This window comes from Elgaria multicarinata, chromosome 16, assembly GCF_023053635.1.
Source record: "Elgaria multicarinata webbii isolate HBS135686 ecotype San Diego chromosome 16, rElgMul1.1.pri, whole genome shotgun sequence".
Taxonomy (NCBI): Eukaryota; Metazoa; Chordata; class Lepidosauria; order Squamata; family Anguidae; genus Elgaria; species Elgaria multicarinata.
This window is the reverse complement of record NC_086186.1, coordinates 20,498,538-20,523,706: the sequence shown is the minus strand read 5'-3', so window position 1 is coordinate 20,523,706 and position 25,169 is coordinate 20,498,538. Positions and strand designations below refer to the sequence as shown.

Below are 25,169 nucleotides of genomic sequence, written 5' to 3'. Positions count from 1 at the left end.
ATGACACCAAGATTTGTTTGGTCCTACCGGAGCACACTGTTAAAACACCCTTGATACAGCCATACGTGCACTCATATCAGAATCACTTTTACAATGTTTCTTCAATTTGCCTGTTCACATCATCAGACTGTGCTTGTGGGTGCATGGGTGGGCTCAGGAGACACAGCAGAGGTGAATCAACTAAAGACACCAAAAGCTTTAGTAAACTGCATTTGAAAATCACTCCATACAAAATTTGGATGTGTAAGAACTCTACTTCCCTCCCTCCACCCAAAATGGTAGATTCCCAGTGCATCAGTTCTACTATGGAAAGAAAACCAGGTAATTCAGAGGTCTGGGAAGAAATCTGGATAGTTCCACCCACCCACCTTTGTGGGACCTTCATTCTCCACTGAGGTGAGAGATTTCTACAACATTCATCAAGGCCTCACAAAAGCCACGTCGCTTTTGGGTGTGTGGGGGAGGGTGCTTACTATTACGCAAGGTGATCAGCTAGTGATTCTTCTTCTCATCCCCTTTTTTAAAAAACAAAAAACCTAATTGCAAAGGCAAAGGCAGAGCTTGGCAAGAGCCCACTTGCCTTTTTCACCCTCAAAAACTCCTGGGACTGGTGGTACATGATGACATCAGTGGTGTAGTTCAGCCAGGGCTTACAGGGTTCAAGTAGCAAGATTTTTTATTAGTAGGAATGATGACCACATCTGCCACCTCGCCTCTGGCTTCCACTTCCCTGTTCCTCCACACTTAGGTGTAATCCTCACAGTAGCTGGGGAACAAATGGATTTCCCCAGCAATGATATAGTGCTGTGAGTTATCCCTGTTGTAGTGCAAAAAATTTCAGGGTGGCTTGGAAGTAAGTCCTTCTGGGCCAAAATATGGGCCTGGTGCCATCCAGATGTTTTGGGCTTCCACTCCCATCAGCTCCAGCTAGAATGGTCAATACCCAGGGATGCTGGAAAATGTAGTTAGTTATGTTAGAAAAATCTGCTGCAGATTCAAATGAGTTCAGATTTCTGTGAATCCAGCCTGTAGATTCCCAGTGGAATTTTCTAAGTTATGTGGATTCGACGGACTTGCAGAACTTTTTTTTTTACTTTGGATAGGGATTTGCACAAATGTGATTTCCTCTAGCACACACTTGCACTAGTTTGCATTAGCACTGATGTGCATATACAAATAGGAACAAAATTCTCCTACAACCCTTAAAAAAATCCATACATCACTAGTTATGGTCTGCAACGTCTGGGTGGCTCTTGGTTGAGGAAGGCTGATGTTGTCTGCAGTGGTGAGTGCAGATGCAAGCCATTACAATCTATATATCCACACCCCCAAGGATTGTCCAAACCATGCAGGCAGTTGTGTTGAACCATGTGTGTGTGTGTGTGTGTGTGTGTGTGTGTGTGTGTGTGTGTGTGTGTGTGTTCCCAGGAAAATCCATTCTCCACCCCCACCCGAGCTACTGTGAGGATTGCAGCTAAGCTCAAAGGAAACAGGGACACACATGCAATATGGGGGGAGGCAGATGATGTCATGGTCCCTGTTAATCAAAAAGTGATGTGTGTTTTTTATCCCATTAGCTCTGGTTCCACTACACCACTCATTGTTTGTGCTTGTCAGGAGACTGGCTACTGAATTTGGCAACTGCAGATTCTTTGAAATTCCCGAGAAAGGGAGCTGCAAGTAGGGTTCTATGAGAATGTCATTTGTGCTTGCAAAATACGTGAGCATGCTCCGTTCAAAACTCTAAAAGGGAGTGTAAGCATGTGCCCAGCCCCAAAAAATCTGCAAACTGTCGAAGTTGCGCTCGCATTCATTTCATTCCTGATTCCCAGTTTGATTTGTGCAAATGTCCAAATTTGAACAAATTTCCCCAGGAGTTCTGAATCAGCCCTGCTTCAATGTATGGAGGAAATATATACCAATTAGGACATTTGTGCAAATTTGGGGAGATTTTGCACAAATCCCCGGGTGATCGCTGCTTGGTTTGTGCAGGTTTTCCATTTGCGCAAAGTGAGCTGTGATTGAAAACATAAACAGGAATCTAGCACAAAATGAGCTGTGAGACTATGGCGTTAGCTAGACAGGGCTTTATCCCAGGGCAATCCCTGGGATCATCCCTGTGCGTCCACATGACGCACAGGGGATCCCAGGATCACCCTCCCCTTTAGGCCCGCTTTTTCAGCAGTCTTGGGCTGAGCCCAAGACCACGGAACATGTGGCTGGGCACCGCAGTTTTTCCCGGCTCCTCGTGATTCCTCGCAAGGAGCCAGGATACTTACCTTTTGCGCATGTGCGTTCATGCGCTGCTGTCCCCTTAAGAAATTTTTTTAAATGGCGGGCGCGATGCCTCTCCCTCTGAGGTCATCGCGCACTGCGTGTGTACTAAGGGGGAGGTCTTGCAATAAAAATATTGCGGGATCTTCACCCCTCCACCCTGTTAGACTGCTAGGTCTAGCTAAGGCCGATGTTAAGAGGATCCTAGTGATCTGAAACATCACTTGTCCATCCATCCCGAGTTGCAAACACATCTTCTCCTTATGCTTGGAATTGTCACGCTCTGCCATTCAGCAGAGATGCCCGTGGGATTTTACCTTCACAGCCACCAGCATCTTGTCCTTGGTGGGGCTGAGATTGTAGCACTCAGCCAGGAACACCTTCCCAAAAGCACCTTCGCCGAGCTCTCGCTTCAGAATGATATCTCTTCTCTTAATATGCTGTACATCTGCAGGCGGCAAGAAGGGACAGGAGGGACAGGACATGCAAATTAATGTTAATACAAAGAAGAGCTAACAAATAATTTCTTCTCCCTCCACATAACAGGCTCCCATTAATTTTCATTTTATACAATGTCCTTAAAAACAATAAAAACAATGAGACAACGGGAACACAAATGGCCTTTTATAAATTCTGAGCTGCTCATCTAGAAATCTCCACCTTTGAAAAGTAAGCAGAGCTTTGCTAACTACCTGTCAAGTACTTCTCCATACCTGAGACCTCCCATCCTGTTAAAATGGCTGGCCTGCCTTCCAGAGCATTGCAATTTGCAAAACAACCTCTTTCTTCACTGGAGGTGGTCTGGGACCATATCGAATTTGCCTCCATTTGATGGATTGTTCTTTGCTTTCAAAATTATGGTCCCATCAAGAAATGGGTAAACTCACCTGCTTCCGACTTGTGGGATTCTCGGCCCGGCTCGCGCATTGCACAAGTTTCTTCGGCAGCTCAGTGAGCGTCCTGTGAGCTCCCAGCAACCATCAGCCCTATTCCGTAGCCTCCATTGTATGTGGAAATGGAGGCTCCAGAAATAACATAATTCCCCCCAGTGCGTAAATGGTAGCTGTAAAGGAAATTATCTCATTCCTCCTGCTGTGTAAACAGGGCCTTTATGGGGAAATTATATCATTTCTGGAGCCTGTCATGCTCAATGGTCAACAGGGCAGACCCTCAGGTCCTTGAACATGTCATGGCTGCCCATCTATGGAATCCATTGGATTCCCTGACCCAGTTGGGCAACCACAACATCCCTAGTCCCATGTTTTCTAGCCAGGGGTAGAGAATTGTGCTCAGGACACCTGCCAATTGCTGAAACTAGTGATATCACTGAAGTTTAGTATTACTTAGCTTGGAACAAGAATTTGTCGAGCTTGTAAGACTTGTCTCCATTATGAAATAAGCTCCTTTCTTCTCCCCTCCCACCACAAAAAAAGTTGTTTCTTTGGAACAGCAACATTGCAAACAGATGGAATGTTCCAAGCCATCCGTCAGGTATGCTTTAGGGTAGATTCCTGCAGTGAGCAAGGGGTTGGACTCGATGGCCTTATAGGCCCTTTCCCACTCTACTATTCTATGTTTCTATGAGATATATACAGATATATCCTTATCACCAGTTTGAATAAAAGCAACTCTTCTTCATTAAGGGGAGGGAGAAAAGAGACAGGGACATGACAATTTATGGAAAGGCAAAGGTTTGGAAACAGAAAATGTCATAATGGCTCTCAAACAATTAAGCCTGCTAATTAGAAGATTAGGGGCTGGCATAAAAGCTACCAAGTCTAGATGTCTCTGCTTGTTTGGGAAGAGTGATGTTGCAAATTTTCATGAACTATGGTCCTCGTAATGAATGGTACTTCCTCAGAGAATTCTCATTCACCTTTTTGATTACTTGTTCAATGGGCATTAAAAAAAAGTATCTCCCTGGCATTAATATTATGAGCAATGTTAAGGCATTATGTGGTAGCCAGGATTAAGTATAGATGAAATCTACTTTACAAATCCTGGTTTCATTTCTGTTCTCATATATTTAATAAATCATCCAAATATCTCTACACATCCACATTTTACTACTGGTTGCCCTGCATCATGGGTTTTGTAGGATTTTTTTTAACGATATCTCAGAGCTCCAGTTCTATTTCATGGGATGACAAGATTGAATTTCATGGAAAATGGCTTTCATTAATCTCTAATTAACTTGATGCTGGGTTTTTTGTGAATGTGTGTGTGTGTGTGTGTGTGTGTGTAGGGGAAACATTCATACACATGGCCCCCAACAATCTGAAGTAATGCTGCCCAGGAACAGTTCTGAGCAAGTGTTCTGCCATTTTGCTACACCTCAGACTCATTGAGAATCTGAGAAGTCTTATTGCACAGTACCATCAGAGATATGACTAGGATAGTTTCGTGACAACTTGGAATCATGCTTATAATTGACAAAGAAACAAGCCAAGATAGATATTTGTCATTGTGTTTCCAGCATGGCTTCCTAATCTCTCTCTCTCTCTCTCTCTCTCTCTCTCTCTCTGTATTTTAATCTGAAATAAACAAATGATGTGGCTCAACGAAAGCAGATTTTGGTGGTGGTGGGTTAATTCACACTTATGCTAATATGCACATATGTGCAACTCTTCCCCTCAGCAAAGTAACACACACACACACACACACACACACACACACACATCCATCTTGTCTGCAAGGCCATGGGATCCACACAACTCAATCCACACAACTGTGGGAGGAGGGCCAGGATTGCTTCTTGATCCTCCCAGAGTGCAGGACACGGAATAACGGGCTCAAGTTAAAGGAAGCCAGATTCCAGCTGGACATCAGGAAAAACTTCCTGACTGTTAGAGCATTACGACAATGGAACCAGTTACCTAGGGAGGTTGTGGGCTCTCCCACACTAGAGGCCTTCAAGAGGCAGCTGGACAACCATCTGTCAGATACGCTTTAGGGTGGATTCCTGCATTGAGCAGGGGGTTGGACTCGATGGCCTTGTAGGCCCCTTCCAACTCTGCTATCTTATGATTCTCCATCTTGCCTAGATCCAGATCCAGCTGACAGCCCCCCTCAGTGTCGCTGCTGAGGCTGTCAGAGGGAAAGGAAGCAGCAGCCAGGCATCCCACCATCATGCCTGGGACTCTATAAGGCTATTAGAGGGAGAGGAAGCAGCAGCCCTTCCAATGGGTCCATGACCTTCTGAACTTCACAACTAAGTATCTAGTGCCTAAATCTGCTTTTTTCCCTCCCTCCCTCCCTCCCTCCCCCTCCCCTTTGTGTCCTGCTTTTGTTAGCTTGTAAGCCTGTGGCCAGGGACTGTTTTAGGAATAATTTTGCTAACCTGCCTTGAGAGCCTGTTTAGGCTAAAGGATGGGATAGAAGTGCTCTAAGAAAGAAAGAAAGAAAGAAAGAAAGAAAGAAAGAAAGAAAGAAAGAAAGAAAGAAAGAAAGTTTGCTTCAGAATCCAGAGGTCAAATTTGTAGAGATCCAAACCAAACCCATTTGAATCCAATGCAGATTTCTCTGGAATTTTTTTTTTAAATTGGCAGGTGCAACATCCCCTTCCTCCCGGGATGTCACATGCCACATGTAGACTGAGGGGGAGGATCTCACAATTGGAAAATCATGAGATCCTCCCCTCTCCCTCCCAGAATGCCAGGAGTTCAAGTCATGCCCTGTGTGAAGCTACCCATTCTGCTAATTACGCAGTTTACATATGCATGATAGATTCCTTATTTTTCTGCAAGTGCATGTGGCCCCAATTCAGTTTTGAGACCATTATGCTCTGGGAGGGAGGTTAAATGTTTCCCCTCCATCCCATTTTTCCTGAAATTCCACAAGGAAAGGGGGTGTTAAAAAGGAAAGTAAAGAAAAATCCATTGATGCCAATGGGAATTTTCAACCCCTCCTTTTGTTATCACCCCCATGGGTGTGTAATTTGGGGGAGAACTGAGTGGGGGAAGTTTAATCCCCACTCCTTGAGTGTCATGGTCCCAATCCAGATAACGACTATGTGCTCTTGCACAGGAGTAAGGGAAACTATTAGGGCTGTGCACCAACACCCGAACCGGTTCGGGTCAATCCGACCCTCCCCCAATCTGCTCCGGAACAGGATCCAGAGTGAGAGCCGGAGGGCCGGATCAAGATTTGGCCCCCATTTTGCCACGCCTTCCCCACTTACTTGCCTCCGTGGCAGACGGCGGAGGCAGGTAAGTGGGAAAGGGGGGACATGGGGGCTGAATAGGTCCCCCTTCCCCACTTACCTGGTGCTGCCATCACCATTGCCGCATGGACAGTGGTGCCGGTGGCACCAGGTAAGTCCCCTCACCCCTGCCCCCTTACCTGGCTCCGTCGCCGTCGCCGCATGGATTGTGGCCCAGGCCTCAGTTGAAGCTGCCTCCTGGACCGCAATGGATGCAGGTAAGCCCCCTCCCCCCTGCCCCCTTACTTGGCTCCACCATCATTGCCACCCAGATGCAGTGGCAGCAGGTAAGCCCCCTCCCCCCACTTACCTGCATCCAAAGCTCCGGATTGAAGCAAACCACTTTGCTTCGATCTGGAGCTCCCTAGACCCAACCTGGATCCGACTTTAGCAGGTCCGGATCGGGTCGCTCCGCTCCGGATATGGGGATCCAAAACAGAGCGGAGCACAGCCCTAGAAACTATCACACAGAGTGTTGCAGAACAAAAAGTTTGTCCCTCTCTCTGCACAGCAAGAGAGAGAAAGGTTTCCCTGGGGACAACCGGCTGCCATTATTCTCTTTGCAGAAAGTGCAAAGGAAGGTGTTATTTCTTGACACAAGATATAGCATATGCCCAGCACATCTCCCAGCACCTTCTTGGAGAATAATAATGCCAGCCAGCTACCTTGGAACTCATTCTCTCTTCTGTTCATTTTTTTAAAAAAAAAAACTGGAAGGGTGGGGAAAGAAAAAGTAATCAAAATCTAAGTGCTGCCCCTGAAATGGTACGTAGCGCTTCTCCATCGGAAAACAAAAACCTGACAAAATCCCCACCCTGTTGTTGTTTTTTACCCCAAGATAGGGTACCAAAATGGAAAGGGCAATTTCAGCTCATCCCTACCTCCAATAGTCACTCAAAGTGACAGCTACAGTATGAACCTACCTTCATGCTATGTTGTTCGTCATCTAAGGCCCTCCTTTAGGTGCCTCCTCCAAGGGAGGATCAGCAGGCAGCAGCAAAGGAAAGGGCTTTCTTAGTGGTGGCCCCCAATTATGGAACAATCTCCCTAAAAAGGCTCTCCTGGCATAATCATGATCATCTTTTCAGAGCCAGGTTTTAAGACTTTCCTCTTCTCTTGGGCATTTGGCAGCATATGGTGAGGTTTTAAGCAGGTCCTGGATTTTTCTTGTTTGTTGTTTAAAATTGTCTAGATATATCTGTGTCTATGCTTTCTGTTTATATGCATATATATATATATATATATATATATATATATATATATATATAATGGCCAGAGAGCTTTGGCTGTTGGGTGGTATAGAAATATAATAAATGGAAGAATTGATGGATGGATCAGTGATGACAACTAGGGATGTGCTCCGCTTCTAATTGGACCGACGAATTAGAAGCAGAGCGGGGGGCTTTGCCTGCCCTTAAGGCAGAGGCGAAGAGGATTGGGGGGCCGGCGGAGCGTGGCGAAGAGGATCGAGGTGAAGGCGGATCCTTCGCCTCGATCCAGAGCTCTGCCGGAAAGGTAAGTGGGGTTTACCGGGCCCTGCCGCTGTCGCTGTTGCCCATGCGGCGATGGCAGCAGGGCCTGGTAAACCCCCCCTCCTCTCCCTTACCTGCCTCCGTCCATGGTCCATCAGCGTCTTCAATTGAGCCCGCGTTCCAGCAGGAAGTCTGGGCTGTGGCCCAGACTTCCTGGTGGAACTGCGGGCTCAATTGAAGACGGCGACGGACCGTGGACGGAGGCAGGTAAGGCCCCCCTCCCCCTTACCGGGCTCTGCCGCCGTCGCCGCATGGGCGGCGATGGTGGCAGGGCCCGGTAACCCCCCCTATGGGGGGAGAACGGACCTCCGATCCGGATCCGGAGCTCCGAGCGGAGCGGAGTGGGCATAGGCAGAGTGGGGGCGGGGTGGAGCGGCCCGATCCGAAAATGGCGGATCTGCAAGTGAAGCGGAGTGGGGGGTCCATGCACACCCCTAATGACAACACACCTACAAATAGCCCAGGGTTCCAAATCACACTCCAAGACAAGCCCCGAAAGTGGTTCTGTATGGCAACACATGAAAATCAAGCAGCACACTCACATGCACACCAAGCTCAAAAACGGGACCACAATATCTGATGGAATGCCTTTCCTGACATGGACCTACCTGTACGCTACGCCCAACATCTAAGGCCCTCCCCTGGCTACCTACACTGAGGGAGGTTTAGAAAATGGCAACAAGGTAGAGGACCTTCTTTGTAGTGGCCCCTCAATTATGACATTATCTCCCCGATGAGGCCAGCCTGCAAGCAACATTGCTGTCTTTGCAATGCCAGGTCAAGACTTATCTCTTTTCCCAGGATTTTAACATTATGCGGTGAGCTTCACTGAACCCGGCTTTGTTTTTAGGTTTGGCTGACAGCTTAACGTTGTTGATAGTTACTTTTAGATGTATTTTTTTCCTGTACACTGCATGTGTTTATAGTTTTAAATTTTGCATATCATTTCAAATTGTTTTAATCTTATGTAAACCACCCAGAGAGTTTCAGTTATAGGGCGGTATAGAAATGTAATGAAGAATACTAATACTAACACGAATAATATGCCATTATCCTAGCTTTCATCGATGCTCGGCTAGTCCATCTTCAATATAACTCAGGAACAATAAGGCTGCCACCCAAGAGATTCTGTTGCAAGGGCACTTGGGAGGCTGATCTGCATGAAGCGATTTACAGCCTCCTGGCACACACCGAATGGTGCCTGATAAACAGCTGTTGTTTGCTGTTCCAAGAAGTTGTCAGGTGTTCTAAGCAGAGTTGTCTGGCTAGGCTGGGCTGCGGTCAGCTTTTCTAACAAGGAATCTGCAAACTGCCACCTTACCCTATGCCTCTTGTCCTCCCCAACTCCTCCACACATCATTAATTGACAGCAACAAGAGCCAGCAGGATCGTTCTAGGAATTTTCTTGGACCACAGACTGCAAGCCCAGCAGGCAGAAAAATAAATACTTTCTCCATTTTAAAGGTAGCCCAATGGCTATCAGGTTAGAATAACAATGGGATAAATCTACCTTCAGTCCTTGGTGATTTCGACTGAGGTGTACTGAGATTTTCTGCAAAATGGAAACTCAGCCCATGCTTCCATGAGCAAATAATAATAATAATAATAATAATAATAATAATAATAATAATAATATATTTATTTATTTGTTACCCGCCTCTCCCTCTGGATCGAGGCGGAGTACAACACAAATAAAAACACCATAAAGCACATAAAACTAATTCAAACATTTAAAACCAGTGCATCATTAAAAGCAACACACCATTAAAAAGGAAAGGAAAGGAAAGGAAAGGAACCTCTCGTGCAAGCACTGAGTCATTACTGACTCTTGGAGGGACGCTAGCTTTCGCTGACGTTTTCTTGGCAGGCCTTATAGCGGGCTGGTTTGCCGTTGCCTTCCCCGGCCATGATTACCTTTCCCCCAGCTAACTGGGTACTCATTTTACCGACCTCGGGAGGATGGAAGGCTGAGTCGACCTGAGCCGTCTGCCTGAAACCAGCTTCTGCTGGGATCGAACTCAGGCTGTGGGGAGAGTTTCGGCTGCAGAAACTGCTGCTTTACCGCTCTGTGCATCTTAAAATTCCGCTGGGTAGGCCTGCCAGAAGAGATCAGGCTTTATGGCTTTCTTAAATTCTGGAAGACTGTTAAGTTGACGAATCTCTCCCGGCAAGCCATTCCACAAACTGGGAGCGGCAGAAGAAAAGGTCCTCTGGGTAATAGTTGTCAGCCTTATTTTTGTTGGCTGGAGTAAATTCTTCCCAGAGGACCTGAGTGTGCGGGGCGGATTGTACAAGAGAAGGCGATCCCGCAGGTAGCCTGGACCCAAACCATGTAGGGCTTTAAAGGTGATAACCAACACTTTATACTTCGCACGGAAACTAATTGGCAACTAATTGGCTCCAGGAGTCCAGTCCAGTCCTAATACATATTTATGATAGAGGGCCCCAAGTAATACTAGTCCTGCCTAGAGGTCTCTAGATCCTAGCACTCAGGTGTCCTTGCCCACATCCTCCCAACAAAAAGAGGAAACATCACTAGAAAAGAGGACAAAAAGGACACAGATGGGCACAAAATGTGTCAAGGCATGCACATATACACTTTCAGAAATAATTACTGTAATTTAAATCAGATGAGCGGGATTGGGGGACCTCCAGATATCGATGAACTCAAACTCCCATTAACTTCAGCCAATGGTCAGGAATCATGGGAATTGTAGTCCAACAACATTGGAAAGCAAGAGGTTTTCCATCCCTAAATAAGAAATGCAATCTTATCACCCCATAGTGGGGCAAGACTGGAACCAGGTCACCTGCATGCCCACCCACTCTGTTATCCGGGTGTTCACTGCTGATGGATAACTTCAAGGCCCTGATCTCTGTTCTTATGGGTCTTTTTATCTTTAAACTAGTTGTGGACCAAGCAGTTGTTCAAATAGTGTATTTTCCTCTGGTAGGCTTACAAATAGAGGATCGCCCTTTGTAAAGTGTGCAGCCCCCCTACTGAGCATGTAGTAATGATGCCAGTACTTCCCAGAAGTATCGCATACAGTTCTGAGCATCGTAGGAATGTCCCCAGTTGTTGCTCATTGTCTACCTGCAGGAATGTTCAAAAGCGTCACCATCCAAGAAATCTGATGTCAAACAGTCCAGTTTTCCACCATCTCAGTTTGTGAAGCTTTGTTTTTGTCAACACATATGTGGCAGAACAAGGTATTATAATTCTGAGATTGGAGAATGGCCTTCAGATTGCATTGGGGGTGGGGGTGGTTCTGAATTCATACTCCCAGAGTGGGGGAATCACCCTATATACTAATAGTGTCATCGGTCTCTGATTGTGGGTTCTTACGTTGCCAGTCTGACACAATCCAGGCTTATCAGTATGATCAGGGATGCCCCAGTGTTTGTCAAAGCACCCAAAACAGCATTTCATTCACCAGAAGATGTTGTTCAGGGGCAAAATACTCTGTGTGTGTGTGTGTGTGTGTGTGAGAGAGAGAGAGAGAGAGAGAGAGAGAGAGAGAGAGAGAGAGAGAGAGAGAGAGAGATGGAATAGCCTAGAAAAGGGTAAGGCTGGCTAGACAGAATCCTGAACAAGAGACATTCCACACATAACATTTTGATACAGGTCCCACTTGTATAGTCTATTTGTGACCACAATTATTTGACTGCTGGCCCTTATGTAGCCAAAATGGCACCATCCACACACAAGGAGAAACCTCAAAGTTTGTAGGAGTGTAAACACAATTTAGGGGTTGGGAAATTAGCAGGGGGTGGGGAGGGAAGAAAAAATAGTCCAGTGAGGACAGGACCTACCTCCCCATCTCAGCATGGGGTTATTGGGCAGAGGGTAGGAAAACCAGGAATGGGAGGGAGGATGTACTATTTGTACTGCAACATTTCATTGCAGTTAGTGGTGTGGTTTTATGTTCTGAAGTGCAGGCGCTAATCATGAGAACCCACACTTCCAAAGAGAGTCCAAAATGGCAGGCAGTTGCATTGATCCATTCCTACAAGCCTGCTCTAGGAGGTTACATCTGTTAATGACAGGACTTTTGTAAAGCAGATGTGCCTTAATGGTCCATTGAAGACTAAGACCTGCCAAAAGTCTTTACATTACAATGAGGAATAATATACTGTTGCTGGGAATATCCATTGCCTTCTGCTCCAGCTCCTGTGAGGATTGCAGAGGGAACAGAGGACTGTGAGGGGGCTGGATGACCTCAACATCTTCCATCATCATCTCTGGAGGTTATTAAGAAGAAGGTGGACAGCAACCTCTCATGGATGTTTTAATTGGTTTCCTGTGCATTGCAGAGGGTTGAACTAGATGATCCTTGTGGTACCTTCCAGCTACACAATTCTATGATCATCATCATCATCATTATCAATGTTGGTGCTTCATCCCTGTGAGCCTTGGGTCCATTACAACGCTGATTGAAGGTCCCCTAACAACAGCATCAGCAACCTGGGATATCAGGGAGAAAGTTTCTATAGCAGCCTGATCTCTGCTGTGTTAGTTTTCTATTTGCAGGGAGATTTTTCTCCAGGAACTAACATTCAAGACTGTGATCACCCCCAGTAATCTATGTTACTGGATGACATGGCTCCTTCTAACACAGCAGGACACTTCCACCTCACACAGCTGTGTGTGTAAACCAGGCCTTGTGGAATGACTCTTGGAAGGGGTGATGGATCATCCTGTAAATTGGAAACACACAAAGACACCTGGAAATCCATGCTGTGGCACTCCATGCAGGCAGTGCCAGCTTAATTCCACTAAAAGAGAAACAGCTGATATCAAATGTGTCTTGCAACATTTATGAAAGATGCACCATTCTCAGCTCATGCCAGATTGTTAAAACAACTCTTTAGACTTTTGCTGTTGTGTTTTTTTTTGTTTTTTTTTTTTTTGCTGCAAGAGACTGAAATGTCTATCCTTCTAGCAAATTGAGAAGTCTTCTGTAGCTACCTTAGAAGAAAATTACATACTCAGCAGAAATGTATGAAATTACCCTTGCTGGGCTGTACCACTTTACAGGTGTAGGTGGGAGAGCGGTCAAATTTAAATGCTTCACCATATAAAAGGTTCCAGCTGATAGAGACCTAGCTATGGGCATTTTTTTATGGTTCATGCCATCCTCTGGCCCTCACAGTCAAGTGCAAGATACCTGAGGATACCAAGAAGGAAGTTGTTCAGAGTTGTAAATTCAACTCTGTTTACTCTCATCCCAAGAGCGCTCTGCTGTGAACATCTTTTGGGGGCTTTCTGCAGGTGGACTATCCTGTCTGTACCCATCACATGAGACATCAGAAGGTGGCTGAGGTGAAGGTCCTCCACCCAACTTCTCCTTGGAGGGGTTTGCCATTTGGGCTTCCAAGTCCTAACCCTTCTCCCCTGCCCTTCTCTCTGCATTCTTCTGCCTCTTTAATGTGGGCTGTCCACCTTTCAGGGCATCAAGTATAGGCATGGTTAGGCACCTTCCAAGGTCCCTAACTCCAGCAAGGATGACCTGCATCATTGTTCACCTGTGTGGTCTCACTTTGGCCCAGTCAATGCTGGTGGTAAGACTGAGGAGTAGGAAATGCCACTGCCTGCTTGCTCCTGGGCTCTCTGCCTGTCAAGCAAGCAAGGGGTAGTGATGACAAGAAAGAGGATGAGTCACAAGAGCATGAGAATAAAAAAGTATTGAGGGAGGGGTCCTATTGAGGGTGATTTGCCCAAGGGCTCTCAGAAACCTGAAGTTTTGGACTGCCATCTTTCCCCCTCTCAGACACTTGTCACCCCACACCTAAGTGGCCCTGTAGCCACTTTAGGGGATGCTTTATCAGTGGTGTAGTGGAGCCAGAACTCACTGGAATGCCGCACAGGCACTGGAATGCCCCCGCCCCCTTAGCTCAGATGCTGATGTCATCTGCTGCCCCACTTGGACTTTTCTGTCCCCCCAATGTTTAGCTGCTATCCTGACAGCAGCTGTGGGGAAGGATGAAACAATATATTTGTTCCTTGTTATAAAGTATTTTGGGGGCTTGGTCTTCAATGGACAATTAAGACCCATTAGCATTACAAAAGCCTTACTCATTCAAGATGAAAGCCCATAGAATCAGTTTGTTGATATGGATCTGGTGGCAATTTTGGAGTCTCCTTGAAGGTGTGGCCATGGGAACAGTCATGATGAGCACCTGTACCTAAAATTTACCACTGTGACTTATGCAATGTGCCTTGGTGACACTTTCCAATGCCATAAAATGGGGAAGGATTGCACCTGGGGTTGTTTGAACAATCCATTTCAGTTCATGTTGTTATTAATGTACCCAGTTTGTAACGTCCACACCAGGCACAGACTCAGATGGAATCTGTGGCTGAAGTCTGCATATTTCAAAGTTTGCAACCCCAAAAAATGCATCCACATGAAAAATTTGTACTTTTGGAAAATGTGCACTAATTTGCTTCAGTCAATAGGAGTAGAATGTGTGCATTTCAACTATGTGTGCAATTGCTGTATACTTTTGAGAAATTCAAAAAGGAAATATGCATAGGTTTTATGCAAAAAATTAAAAAAAAGTTTGCAATCTGATACAGACTTGCATCTGAACAAGCTTCAAGGTGGAATCCGGAAAAAGTTCAGCGAGCACAAATTTTACTGATTCACACACCCTTAACTACACCTCGGTAGTATAGCACTTATTTTGAATGCAAAAGGAGTTCAGTCCTAATTGAGTGATTGATTGCACTTTTATATTACCCAATAATCCAATTTCTCTGTAAAATATACTAAAAGCATAAAATGAAGGCATTGAATAAAAACCGCTAAATAATAAAGCCAAATAAATCTGGCAGTGAAGAGGAGGGAATAGAAACCCAAAACCTACAGCACATAAAATGAAAGTAAAACTAGTAGCAAAATAGAAGAGTGCTAAGATCACCCCCCCACACTTGCACACTATAAAATCACACAAAAGTATTTAACAAAAACTTGAAGATTTATATGGTCTTCATGGAACACCAAAAATACCATAATGTAGGTGCCAGGTGAGCTTCTCTGTCTAGGGCATTCCACAGATGGGAATCCAACCAATGAAAATGACCTCTTTCTTGTATCTAGTCCTTGCTCTTGTAGCCAGACTTTGACATCTTTAAGTAGGACTAGGATAGACTTCTATCTAAAACCCTGGGGAGCCTCTGTAGGTAATAGTGAGCTAGACGTTGCTGAATTGTCTACATTGCTTGGTAGAGACAATACTAAGCTAGATGGATTAGTGGGCTGACCTGGCAGCAGGCGGCTTTACTATATTCTTTTCCTTGCAATACTTTTTTGTGTTGTTTGTTTTTCAATAACACACACACACACACACACACACACACACACACAAACACAGGTTTCATCTCAGCCATTGATTTTCCTGACAGGGACAGTATTGTACAATTGCAAAGGATTGTTTTGTCTAGTGTTCCTTCCTAACCAACATCCTGCCTGGTTTTGAAGCCATTTCTCATGATTCCCAGGGAAGGGGGAAAGAGGGGCAGGAGATCTTCTACTTATGAGTCACCAAAGCCAAAATTGGAGATGATCCACCAGTGAGTCACCAAAGCCAAAAGTTAGCCAGCAGAAAAGAGACCAATGAGCAAAATCTTCCCTTTCCTAATTGACTGCTATCAACCTCAAAATGGACAGTAGCACAAATCATTTTCTCCAGTTAATGGCTTATGTGGGTTAGCCTTCCTGAATTAAAATTGATTTCCATCAGGTTCACACAATCTATTCTCAGTCCCATTCTCCTGTGACTCCCATTTCCTGGCTAGCATGCATCTTGATGAGGGAAAGACACCAGTACATAAATCTAGAGCAAGAAAACAAAGTGTGTGTTTTTGTACCTCTCCCAATACAGATCAATTCTCCCCCACCCCTGTCATGGTTATAACACTCCTCCTACAGGCACCCCTCTCCTGTGTTGAGTTTAACCCAACACTCAGCCTTCTGCCCAAAAAAAACCAAAACCAAAAACAAACAAATAAACAAAAACCACAGGAGGAATGGGAGGAGCTGCTGATCAGAGCAAATGCTTTTCATGCAGAAGGTTCCAGAGTTAATCCTTGGAATATCTAGATAAGGCTGGAAAACTCTGCGTGAAACCCTAGAGAGCACCTGTCAGTCAGTGACAACAATACTGGCCTAGATGGACCAATTCTGACTCAGTATAAGGCAGCTTCCTATGTTCCTATGAATAACCGCCACCAATTCTGATTTCCCAGCCTAAGCAATGGATTTACGAGAAATATCATAGAATCATAGAATCATAGAATAGCAGAGTTGGAAGGGGCCTACAAGGCCATCGAGTCCAACCCCCTGCTCAATGCAGGAATCCACCCTAAAGCATCCCTGACAGATGGTTGTCCAGCTGCCTCTTGAAGGCCTCTAGTGTGGGAGAGCCCACAACCTCCTTAGGAAACTGATTCCACCGTCACACTGCTCTAACAGTCAGGAAGTTTTTCCTGATGTCCAGCCGGAATCTGGCTTCCTTTAACTTGAGCCCGTTATTCCGTGTCCTGCACTCTGGGAGGATTGAGAAGAGATCCTGGCCTTCCTCTGTGTGACAACCTTTTAAGGTTAAAGAGTGCTCTCATGTCTCCCCTCAATCTTCTCTTCTCCAGGCTAAACATGCCCAGTTCTTTCAGTCTCTCTTCATAGGGCTTTGAAGTTGAGTTGAAATGGAGTTGACTTGAAATGTACCCAATTCCTGTGTGCACCAATTGTTTGGTGCAATCTAGGCCTGGAATATTCCCTTGCAGTCACCGTACACCTTGGGTTTTGTAATCTTGAAGCTAACCAATTGTTCTACCGCATGCATGCTTCATCTAGTGTCATGTTGCGCCACAAAACTGGTGAACCCATATCTGTGCAATAGCTGAGTCAGTCTCACATGTATGCATTTGTCAGTACAAATTGGTTTCTATTGTTATCAACTCTCAGTGTCATCTAACACAGTAGATTTTCAGGTGTGTTGGGACTTCAGCTCTCAGAAGCCCCTGCCAAAATGGCCAATGATCAGGAATACTGGGAGTTGAAGTCTGTATAATCTGGAAGTAGTGAAGGCTGGTAGCTCTAATTTTGGTGGGCTTGTGATTTCAATCAGGTTTTTAGTCAAAACCAGCCAGAACTCTAAAGAAGCTATCCAAAGTGCTGAACACTACCCCCAAACTTAGAGCCACCAGCCTCCACTGTACGGCATCTACTTTCTACCCAACCCCCTGTTACACCCCTCATTTAACGCACAGGGTTGTTTGGAGGATACAATGTGTGAAGCAGGGGCAGAGTGAGATAAATTATCATATTATCCTGGGCTACTGGGAGGAAGCACAGAATGCACTACATAAATAAATAGCCTCCTTCATAACAAGCTGGTTTTACATTTATAGCTAGAATTGTAAATTTCAGGAGTCTTTAAAACATTTAAGTACATAAAAAGAGCCCTGCTGGATCAGGCCAAGGGTCCATCTAGTCCAGCTGACAACCAGGAACCCACAAGCAGGACATGGGTGCAACAGCACCCTCCCACCTGAGTACCCCCAGCAACTGGTACACACAGGCTTACTGCCTCTGAGACTGCAGGTAGCACATAGCCATCAGGAGTAGTAACCACTGATAACCTTCTCCTCCAGGAATTTATGCAACCCCCTTTTAAAGCCACCCAAATCGGAGGCCCTCACCACATCTTGTGGTAATGAATACCATCGTTTAGCTATGCACTCTGTGAAGAAGTCCTTCCTTTTATCTGTTTTGAATTTCCCACCAATCAGCTACATGGGATGACCCTGGGTTCTAATATTATGAGAAAGGGAGAGAAAACACACACATCTGCTTATCCACATTCTACATGCCAGGTATGCCGTATTTCTTCGATTCCAAGACACACTTTCCGCCCCATATAAACATCTCTAAAAACGGGGTGCGCCTTAGAATCGCGGGTGCGTTTATTATTTCTTAGAATCAAAGCTTTTTTTTCTGTTCGTGGTACTGAAATTAGTGTGCGTCTTACAATCGATGGCGTCTTAGAATCGAAGAAATACGGTACTTTTGTACACCTCTATCATATCGCCCCTTACCCTCTTTTTCCCCCAGCGAAAAACTCCCACCTATCGTCACCTTCCCTCGTAGGGGAGATGCTCCAGCCCCTTGATCACGTTAGTTGCCCTGCTCACACACCTTCAGTCTGGAATAGTACAGTCCACTAACCTATGTACCCGCAAGGGCTGCTGATTACATAAATTAGCTTTGAGGGCTGCTTTCCACCCATTCTTCCAGCAGGGCTTTTGTTAGCCCTTCCAAACTTTCCCTTTAGAATTGTTTCCTTCTTCCTGTTCTTCTGCTCCCCCTTTAAAGTTCTCTGCTTTCATGTGCTCCCCTACAGCACATTGATCTCCTGAGTCGATCCGAAACTCTTCCTGGCAGGGACGTCCTTTTTTATGTGCTTCTAAAGCCTCACACACATCCTACCGAGCTTTATGAATAATGACAATGGGTGAGCGCATAATGCAAAACAGAATAATTAATTCAAGAGGAGGTGGAGGGGGGGGGTCCCTTTTCGTCTCCTCCCGCTCCCCATCTCCCTGTTCACAAGTTGTCCGTGGAAAGATACAGAAACCGTCTTATTTATTCATTATTCAAAATTATTCACTAATCTCCTCTTTGAATAATTGTAACAATAAATCTAATGTGGATTGAGCACCCTGCAACTATGAACATCAAATGTATAAAACCACAAATCTGTGAGGCAACTTGTGTAATTAAGATACATAACTAAGCGGCACCGAATGGATTTCAGAACGGTACAGATGACTGCAAATTATTAGCAATTCAGACGTTGGCTGCCCGGTTGCTCTGATGAGTGACATGAAACACTTTGGCTGACAAAACTGGGAGGATCACACGGGCCCGTTGAGAAACTCATGCACCTAATACAGAGACTGAACATTCTCTTTGAATGAGGTTTTAAAATCTATGAGCTGGATACAAAACCCATGATGGGAAACATGAAAGTGAGCAATTCCCCCCCCCCCAGGCCAATTTCACTCCCTTGGGCCAATCGCAAGATCTGGTGTTCAAATTAAAACTCGATTAAGTTCAAAATGCCATCGCTTCTTAAAATGTTTGGTATTGTGGTGGTGGGTGGGTGTGTACACATGCATAGCTTTTCAATATTCAGCATCATATGAGACATCTCTCATAAGGGAAGGTATCAATGGTGAGGTGATGTTTGTCCTGTCCTGGACGGTGTTGCACTTTCCCTAAAGGATCGGGTCCGTAGTTTGGGGGTGCTCTTGAATCCAGAACTGCCACTTGAGGCACAGGTGAACTCAGTGGCAAAGAGCACCTTTTATCAGCTTAGGTTGCTATACCAACTATGCCCTTATCTGGACAGAGATAGCCTAGCTACAGTTATCCATGCTCTGATAACCTCTCGTTTGGATTACTGCAATGCGTTATACGTGGGGCTGCCTTTGAAAATGGTCCAGAAGCTTCAGCTGGTACAAAACAGGGCAGCACGGTTACTAACAGGGACTGGCCGACGAGATCACATCACGCCAGTCCTTTTACAACTTCATTGGCTGCCAGTCCACATCCGGGCCCAATTCAAAGTGCTGGTATTGACATTTAAAGCCCTAAACAGTTTGGGGCCAGGTTATTTGAAGGAACGCCTCCTCCCATATGTACCTGCCCGGACCTTAAGATCATCCACAGGGGCCCTTCTCTTTTGCTGTGCGGTTTTTATCCTGGTTTTGCTTTTTATACTGTATTTTGTATTTGTGCTTTTAACCTGTTGGTTGTTTTATTATGGTTTTAATTTGTGTGAACCGCCCAGAGAGCTTCCGCTATTGGGTGGTATAAAAATGTAATAATAAATAAATAAATAAATAAATAAAATGGTGGGCATGCCTGGAGACCTTCCAAGTGTCCATAGGCCAGCGGAAAGCCATTGAGAGAGCCCTGGAGTTGCTCTTCCTCTTCATCACTGCAACTTGCTTGTTCATCTGCCTCCTCTTCTGGCCCAGACAATGGTGGCAGTGAGAAGGAGGAGCAAGTGCCTTACTCCCCTAAACTGTAAATCCTCAGAAGAGGGGGAGAGAGACATTTGGGGTATCTCTCTCAGAAAAGGGGGATTCCCCCCCCCCAAAAAAAAGGTCAGAACAGAAGATAGGGCACTGTCCCTCCCTGTTCTCACTTGGAAATATATATATTTTTTGGGGGAATCCCCCTTTTCTGAGAGAGATACCCCAAATGTCTCTCTCCCCCTCTTCTGAGGATTTACAGTTTAGGGGAGTAAGGCACATATTGCAAGGTAAACAGGACGTTTAACTTACAATGCTAAAAGTGTGTGGGTTTTGGTTTTTTTTGCAGGGAAGGAATAACAGGCAAAGGTGCTTAACCTTTCCCAGCCTACCAATTTGCTCTTGGAAATAACCCAATGGCCCATTTAAAGTCATTTCCCCCAGCCAGGCTCTGAAAGAGGAAATATGGCAGGCTGGGGTGGGTGGGAGGAATAAACAGGGAGAAACACAGATGAGGATTACCAGGTTTGGAAAAGGTTAAGCATCCACCCATCAATTCTCCTACAAAAAAACTCCACCCCAGCTCCCGTGCTCAGGTTACTTTGGCAAACTTTGGGCACCCTGAGGTAGCTGTTCTTACTTGTTTCTCGCATTCTGACTGTGAAGAAGGGGATGGGGAAACATTAGGGCACCCTTTTGTAGCCAGAGGGGGGGGAAGTCTTACATGCACACTACTTCTTTTCCTCTTGAGTTCTAGAGATGCTCAAGGACTACTTGGTCTACATTTTTAAGGGGACCCACCTGATTCTCAATTCCTAAACTAATACACAACTCGGTTATCCTTCTGTTTTCACTCTTCCCTGATTTTTGTGATGTTGTTCTTGGCTGCACATTTTAGGATAAAATGGATACCAATGTGCATTTTATTTCCAAGTAGCACTCACAGACTTGCATGTACACAGGACACAACAGTCTTATAAAGGAGCATCAGACAGCCTGAGATAGACCAGAAACAGAGTGATCCATCCTAGGGTTAGACACATCTGTCCATTTCACTTTCTCCTATCTATCTATCTATCTATCTATCTATCTATCTATCTATCTATCTATCTATCTCTATCTATATAATCTCAAATTCTTTCCGTCTCATTTATGAAGACATCTGTGAAATTTGACAAGTACTTATCAAAAATTAAACTGAACAAAATTTCTTGTCCACCCCTAATTGATTGATACATCAAACTGTCAATTGATCCATCCATCCATCCATCTCACCTCTTCCTAGACAAAGAGCTTTACCCTCCCTATCTTCTCAGTTGTTAATCCAGCTTTCTAGCAATGTTTCCTCCCTTCCTCCATTGCCTTGCTTCTGAGTGGGCCTTTACATCCAAGGAAGTATTGATCATGCAGGTGCTTCCCCTCTTGCTCAAGGGGTGGGGGTGTTCCACTGTCAGCACATCCCTTGAAGTCCCCCCCATTCACCCACCCATCTCCTTCTGCCCTTCCATCATGGGCCACCATGTTCCTCTCCCTGGTTGCCTTGGAAGGTGAGGGTATCATTGAAGCTCCACATTTACTCTCAAACATTCAAACATTCAAACCTTGCAAAGGAGGAGGGAGAGGAAATTGCATATGGCCATATCTTCTCTTCCTCAACACATGTACCAGAAAGCCGTCTACCACATCAGTCAGAAACAGACGTGCATCCAATCTGTTTCCAAGGAACGCAGGCGCAGGAAATCACAAGTGTTCAAAACCTTTACACCTAATGTCTTGCATGGTGCGGGATGCTCATGTTTGGCTGAAACTGACAACGGTGCAGCTGATGTGCTTTCAAATGATGGAGCTGGTGGAGTGGGGGCTGTGGGGGGGGAGGCAAAAGAGGTCATATTCCCAGACAGAAGAAAATAAACACTGGGAGGACTGGGCACAAATCACTTGAGATAAGAGCAGTATAAATCCCATCGTGTCCAAGGGGTTTAACCTTCCGTGAGAATCAAGGGGCCTTAGACCTACTTAACTTTCTTTGGATTGAACCCATGAATCTCTCCCCCTCTCTTTCCTCCACCCCAACACCATCACTGCAGAACCTTGTAAATACAACTGATGTGAAATGGGATATATTTCCCCTCAACCTTGCTGGCATGATCCAAAACCTCTTGGGGGAAAAAGAAAGGGCCCGGTGAAAATGAGGAGTGGGTGGGAAAGAAAGAACTCAATACTTGGCAGAGAGCAGAAGAACAGGGAATCTGAGAGGAGAAGGAGAACTTTCTGGTGAGTATATTTCATTTTCCACCAGCCAGCCCCCTTTCCCCCCCTCCCGCCCAAATCCCATGCTGCCAAAGCACTTCAGCTGCAACATTAATTCAATACCACACATTTAATTACACATTATTTGGAAGCAAATTTATTTGAGTGGAGGAAAGGAGTCTTTGGAGAGTGGCTGCTTTCTCTCCCCCACCCCCCAATCTCCCCAGCCTTGTGTGCCTGGCAGGAGCCATTGTGGTTGTTATGGGGGGTGGGGAGTGTGTTCCGACTGGAACCAGAGAAAAGAGTGATTTGTTTTACATCATCTGCAATTGCCATTCTGTTCACCCTCCCCAGTAGGGAAGATTTTTGCAACCAGATGCAATTGCACATCGCTGGAAACTCTGCAAAGTGAGACGATTCCGTCCACCCAAGCCAGCCAGTTTTTAATTCTCCTAACCCCTAAAACCCAACTCCCCTTCCCTATCTCCCCTGCCAAGTCTCTTGATTGGAAAGTGCGGCATTGGACAGATTCCATTTGCAGTCTTCCTCTTCCCTTCTGAAAGGGGACGTGAGTGGAAGAGGGCAAAGGGTTCTGGGCCCCCGTGCAGTAGTCAGATTTCAGTGTTTTAACAATGCAGTAATCAGACGCTTTGCGGCATCCTATTGCCAAGATGGATAATCCCGATAAGGCTTGGAGCTGAAAGCTGAGAGAGCCTTTAACTGGCAAGCTCAAAGCTCTTAAGGGCCAGACCTCTCTCTTCAGGAAATGCTAATGCATTCAGTCTCACCACCACAAGCAGGTCGCTTAATTTACAAACATTTTGCAGAACTCACCTTTGGACATTGCAGAATGTGAGTTAGATTGGCCCAGGCATTTTGCTTCAGTACAAAATACATCAGAACCAAGGTGGCCGTGTGTCCTCTTTTACAGTCCTCTATGTGAAGGGCCACAAGAGGACTGCATTTACCCTCTGTTTCGAGGCATCCTCTATTTCAATGGCGGTCATGTCCAATTCCAGTTTAAAAACAAAGAACTATTAAATACCTTTGTCCACCAACTGTTAATTAGCAGTGTTGGAGGAATCCATCCACAGGAGAAGGGAGGGGGGCTGTGACCCATTTCCCTGTGAGCTGGTGGGTTTTCTGGCTTTTTACATGTATTTTCGTAAATAGAAATTTGCAGAAATTTCAGCTGATTATGCTTCCAATTAGTGTACCTTTCTATTTCCAAAAATAATTCCCCCCAAAAAATATGTAAAATGTTCCTGGATTTGAGAGGGAAACAGGATGTATTATAGGATGCTAATGGTTATGAGATATACTAACGCAGCTGTAGGGAATGTGTGGCCCTCCAGATATTGTTGGACTACAACTCCCATGATCCCTGATTGGTGTCCATGCTGGCTGGGGCCAATGAGAATTGGAGAATTTCAACAAGAATTGAGGTTGTTTAGAAATATGGACTCTCTCGGAAATGGCATGGATTGGTTGCTCTGAGTTGGAAAATCCATGGAACTAATGAAATTGGCATACTTCATAAGAATGATGGAAGGGTTCCAACTCATTAAAAAAAACCAATTTAACAGTTTGAATTGATTTTGCAACTTTGGGTAAATTAACACTGGACATTTTTAATCTATATGTGAACATAATATATGTGCAAATATTCAGCAATCTGCTTGGCATATCTTTAATGTCTCAACTTCAGCAGCAATATCTTCTCTTTCAACAGGTCACTCAGAGTGTATTTTTTTAAAAAAGTTTGATTCATCAGATATTTGTGACTGATTGGCTAATTAGTCAATGCCATTTGCATATGTCTAGCAAAAGAGTCCTACATAAGTCTACTCAAAAATAAGATGCACTGAGATTAGCAGGGCTTAACTGCCATCAAAGTGTATATAGGATTGTAGCCTAAAGCAATAGATTTCAAGGAAGTAGAAAGCACACTTCCTTTGTATTTGGATGGCACCTTTATGTGTTATGGCAGGATCCATCTTATAAAATGTTCTCCCTTCTGGGTGATACTGTAGGGAACTTAAGAACAAGAAAGCCATACCAGATCGCACCAAGGGTCCATCTAGTCCAGCACTCTTTTCACACAGTGGCCAACTAGCTGTTGACAAGGGACCCACAAGCAGCACCCTCCCGTCCCTGTCCCCCAGCAACTGGTGCAGAGGATGCCTTTTCTAAGATAATGCCTGCCAGCATCTTAGAAGACTACTTACATTAAAACTGTTTAACAGGCAGAACAGTTCAAAGATGCGGGAGGGAGAATCCAAGGCAGAAGAACCACCAATTCCAAAGGCCTAGGCCTCAGCTAGACCTACCTGGTCTAGCATGATGGAGGGGTGAGGATCTCATAATATTTTTATCCCAAGATCTCCCCCTCTGTTTACACGCGGTGCGTGACAACCTCAGAGGGAGAGTACGTTGCACCTGCCATTTTCTTTAAAAAAAAAAAACACAGGAGAAGCGCACAAGTGCTCATGTGCTCCAAGGTAGGGTTTGTTTTAAAAAATCTTCACTCACCCCAACCCACCCCTGGTGGGTGCAGAGGTCCTGAGGAGCTCTTCAGCGCATGTGCTGTTCCTGGCTCCTTGCGAGTAACCACGACGCCCAGCCACACGTTCCACGGTCTCAAGATCAGTCTGGGACCATGGAAAAACTGGGCTGAAAGGGTAGGGCAAAATCCTGGGCAAATGGAGGGATCATCCCTCCCTGTTCCCGAGATCCCGTGTGCGTCATGTGGATGCACAGGGATGATCCCAGGGCAATCCCTGGGATAAGCCTTCATCTAGCTATGGCCCTTGTCAGCTGAGGCTTGCAGGGAAGAAGCTAGGTGAAGGTGGTTGGAGGGCTGGCA

General features: G+C 45.3%; 1 protein-coding gene across 1 annotated transcript in view; it reads right to left on the bottom strand.

Moving 5' to 3' along the window:
* Positions 1–25,169, bottom strand: part of NTRK3 (neurotrophic receptor tyrosine kinase 3) — a 464,240-nt gene that overhangs the window by 80,208 nt on the left and 358,863 nt on the right. The window contains exon 13 of the mRNA XM_063142789.1: positions 2,592–2,722. Coding sequence (XP_062998859.1) covers positions 2,592–2,722 — 131 coding nt within the window. The remainder of the gene's footprint in view (positions 1–2,591; positions 2,723–25,169) is intronic.